This window comes from Macadamia integrifolia, chromosome 6 (genome assembly GCF_013358625.1).
Source record: "Macadamia integrifolia cultivar HAES 741 chromosome 6, SCU_Mint_v3, whole genome shotgun sequence".
Classification (NCBI taxonomy): domain Eukaryota; kingdom Viridiplantae; phylum Streptophyta; class Magnoliopsida; order Proteales; family Proteaceae; genus Macadamia; species Macadamia integrifolia.
This window is the reverse complement of record NC_056562.1, coordinates 2,651,881-2,655,770: the sequence shown is the minus strand read 5'-3', so window position 1 is coordinate 2,655,770 and position 3,890 is coordinate 2,651,881. Positions and strand designations below refer to the sequence as shown.

Here is a 3,890-nt window from a genome sequence, read left to right as displayed (position 1 = left end):
ATTTTCCTCTTAGAGGCATTTTCATCATTTTTCAATGGAAAATTGATAGGCATGTTAGGGAAAGTGAGAAACTCCCCATATCTATATATACAAGAACACTACATCTCAAAAATACTCATCGTTGTCAGAGCAGCCTCCAAGGTGACAAAATGAGTTGTTTACAATATCACAATAAAATAATGTGAAATACTTGGGTTTTACCATATTTTGGTGGAAATTTTATAGTTTCAAGGACATTTTGACCACTTGGTTTTGAGTCTTCCATATTATCCAAAGCTTAGAGGTCCAAAGGATCACAATATCCCTTTGGTCGAAGTATCAGATAGGGATTGCAACCAAAACAGATCACGAGGAATTCAACAACCTAGCCACCCAAGCAAGGATTATCAAATCATCCAAGCTTGCATAACAAGAGAGATGATTTGGGTGTTATCTCCTATAGTTATTATTATTATGATTTTTTTTTTTAGGATTTTATGTGCCTTGGACCCTCTGTAATTCGGGTACCTTGGCTAGCTTTTATTTTTTATTTTTTTTTAGTTCATGATGTAATTAATCTCAATTGTATGATTATCAGGGATAGAGGTTTGAGATTTTGGGTTTTTATTTCTTATTAATATGTAAGCTTGTTGGGAATAAGGAGGTCAATTGAATGAATAGAGTTGGACTCAGTTGAATTTATGAAACCACCGACAGTTTCTTTCTGGTATAATTGTAGCTAGCTTTCCTCTTTGCATTGTCTTTCTCTTTGAGTTTGTGTTACGTGGTTAGGCACATGGTAAAGTGTACTTTTTTACTCTCTCGATCTATAGCTTCCAACATAGTTTATTAAAATATATTTGGTTCGCCCATCCCCTAGCCAAGAAGGCCTGTTAATGACATGTAAGACTGAATTGTCATATTTCACTGCTTGGTTTTTGATACTTTGTATTGAAAACTTGTGCAAACCATGTCCTTTATCTGAACTAATGAATTTCTGTTAACTAATAAAAAAATGTCATTTAAGAAAAAAAAAGCCATCATGGCCATACATGCGTAAACACATGAGTTTAACTAATTTACTAACTAAATTAATACCATTAAAATGAAAAATAAAAAGAAAAAAAGGTGCACACATAATTTGGTTATATGAATGCTCCATTTATTGAACGTGAAAATGGAAAGAAAAGGAGATACATAATATATATATATATATATATATATATATATATATATATATATATATTTTTCAAGGGGTATGCATGGTTCCCTTGTAGATACTGATATTGTCGTTTTTTTGCTTTTTGTTTTTTTCGTATTCATTCTAGGCAGGTTTAGTGACCAAGTGTGAATTTTTCATGAAAAGGTCTTAATGGAGGGCAGACTTGGGCATGCATCATGGTATCACGCTTTGTTCTTGCTCTGAAACTCTATTTATCAAGTAGTGTGGTCGCCATTGATGTTGTCTTTGGAGTGGATGAGACGACCGGGTAGGTGCTTCGGCTTTTCTGGGAGAACGAGGTGAACCCCAGGATCATGGTGAGTGAAGGAAGTGTTGAATAGAATGGAGTTGTTAACGCCCTGTACGTTACTGTTAACAAAAGCACGCGATGGGGTCGCTGTTACTTTCTTTTCCTCCGCCATGACGGATTTGCGGTCCTCATCGCTGCTGCTGTTGCTGCTGCTACTGTTACTTTTACCACCCAATTTTTTGCCATGGATTCCAGCAGTTCTCTCCGCTATGTCATCAGGTTTCTTCTTGTTGGAGCTGACGATTTCCATGTAGGCGCCCTTGTTCTCACCAGCTAAGGTGATCACCGTCATCCCTACTTTCTCCTTGTCCTTGTCCTTGATGGGCAAGTCTCTGCTTCCTCCTCCAAACTTCCCATTCTTCAAGCCGCCATCACTGGTTTTGGTAGCAGCAGGCATCTTAGGCTTCTCCTTTTCCTCTTGGACGACTACACTCTTTTTCTCAGCCACCACCGGCGGTTCGGTATCTGGCTCTAGTCGGGATGGCGGCAGTGACAAAGGAGATGGAGGAGGTGCGGAGAGTTTGGTCTTGGGAGACTGTGGGAGTGGTGGGGTCTGTGAAGAAGGTTTGACGATCTTGGGAGATTGCCGCGGTGGACTAATGTTTGTGATCGCCTCGTGAGATGGAGGTGATTTGGTTGCGTGAGGAGAAGATAGGAGTGAAGAAGCTTTGGCTGCAGGAAGAGATGCTACCGCTTTTGCATGTGTTGGAGAAAGTGGTAACAAAGAATAGGACGGTCTGGGTACCACTGGAGATGGTGGTAGCGGTGAAGAAAGAGAATAAGGTGCGGGAACGTTTGGGGGAAATGGGGGTGGTGGTGGCGGTGGTGCTTGTGGCAAAGTAGTTGCGCGAGGTGGGGGCGATGTTTGGGTTTTCGGTGAAGGAGGGGGAGGGACTTGTGTAGGTGGTGGAGCAGGTGAGCGTGGTTGAGGAGGAGGTAACACAGAATAGGACGGCTGGAGTGCCACTGGAGATCCTGGTAGCGAAGAAGAAGGTCCTGTAACCTTTTGGGGAGATGGCGAGGGTGGTGGTGATGGGGCCATAGTTTGGGGCTTAGGTGAAGGAGGGGGAGGGACTTCTGTAGGTGGTGGAGCAAGTGAGCGTGGCTGAGGTGGTTGAGGCTGGGACTGAGGAGGAGGGGGGGGAGTTGGCAGTGGCGGGGGCCTGATTGAAGTTGTAGGTGCGAGGACAAGAGGAGTTCTTGGCTGGGGAACGGCGGGAGGTTGTGGTTGAGGAGGTGGGGGTGGGGGTGGTGGTTGTGGGTCCCTCCTGATTTGTGAAGCCAAGCGGAACCATGGACGAGGCGCAGGCTGGTTCTCCATAGTTGCTGCTAATTGATTGATTGGTGTGGTGACCGGAGAAACGACGAGGAACAAGTGGCTACACTAAAGCGAACATTTCAACCTATACATTGAAAATATATGGCACCTCGAAGGTAGGCTCTTATTTATAGTGGCAAAATCCTCGAGCAATCTTTAATTCTTTGCGAGCTCGCAGTCCAGAATTTCAAAGAATGCATGTGAATCACACCAGATGAGACAGAGAGAGAGAGAGAGGGGAAGGAATCTGATTCGGGGGAGGGAAGTGGGACAGGTTGCACCTAAACCTTAAAAGTTACAAGATTGGTATCATATGAGCTAGTGGTTTGGGTTGGAGATGTCCGTCCGTGTCTCTGCTGGTCCACAGTTTAAGGTGGGTCAAATCCCTCTCTCTCTCTCTCAACTCCGTGTTACCCTGTGATGCATTTTTCACCGTGAAGCAACAGCAGCAGAATGATTCATTCATTGGGTCTTCTAGTAGACTTTGCTTGCACTACGGCGATGCTGTCTTCCTTTTCCGGCTTTTTAGCTTTGCCTTGCCTTTCCTTTCCTTGCTTCAATGGCCTCGCGAATATTGAATACCCCCCACTTTTTTTTTTTTGGGTAGAGAATACCCCTTACTAGACCGAAAAGATGCAAATTAAAGAAACAGTAAAATATTAATAAAGCTAAAGCAAAAGGAAGTTCCGCGTTTCCAGCTTGGATTAACGATGCTTTATTATTACGGTAAATCAAGCATCTTCCCTTTGTCTAGCTCTGTCTAGCACTGGTACCATCAATTCTAATACAGAGGGCAAATTTTACCAAAAAATAATACAGAGGGGAAACGTTTTTTTCTTTTTCTTTTCTCCCCAGTTCCTAAGCAAAACAGAATTAACTAACAATTTGCAATGAGATCCATCTCTACTAATAGACTCTAGAGGAATCGATCCTTACTATCATCCAACTTTCGTAGGTAGAGTATAATGGAATCATGCAAATGCGAACTGACCTGACTCAAGAAAGTCAAAATTTAGAGAAGTCTCCCAGGGGCAAAACATATCAGCTGCTCTTACTAACAC

At 42.9% G+C, this 3,890-nt stretch overlaps 1 protein-coding gene across 1 annotated transcript; it reads right to left on the bottom strand.

The window, feature by feature from the left end:
• Positions 1–1,224: 1,224 nt before the first annotated feature.
• On the bottom strand, positions 1,225–2,943 carry LOC122081319 (vegetative cell wall protein gp1-like). The gene has a single exon (XM_042648392.1). The coding sequence runs from the start codon at positions 2,830–2,832 to the stop codon at positions 1,417–1,419; it is 1,416 nt and encodes a 471-aa protein (XP_042504326.1). The 5' UTR covers positions 2,833–2,943; the 3' UTR covers positions 1,225–1,416.
• Between the last annotated feature and the right edge of the window lie 947 nt (positions 2,944–3,890).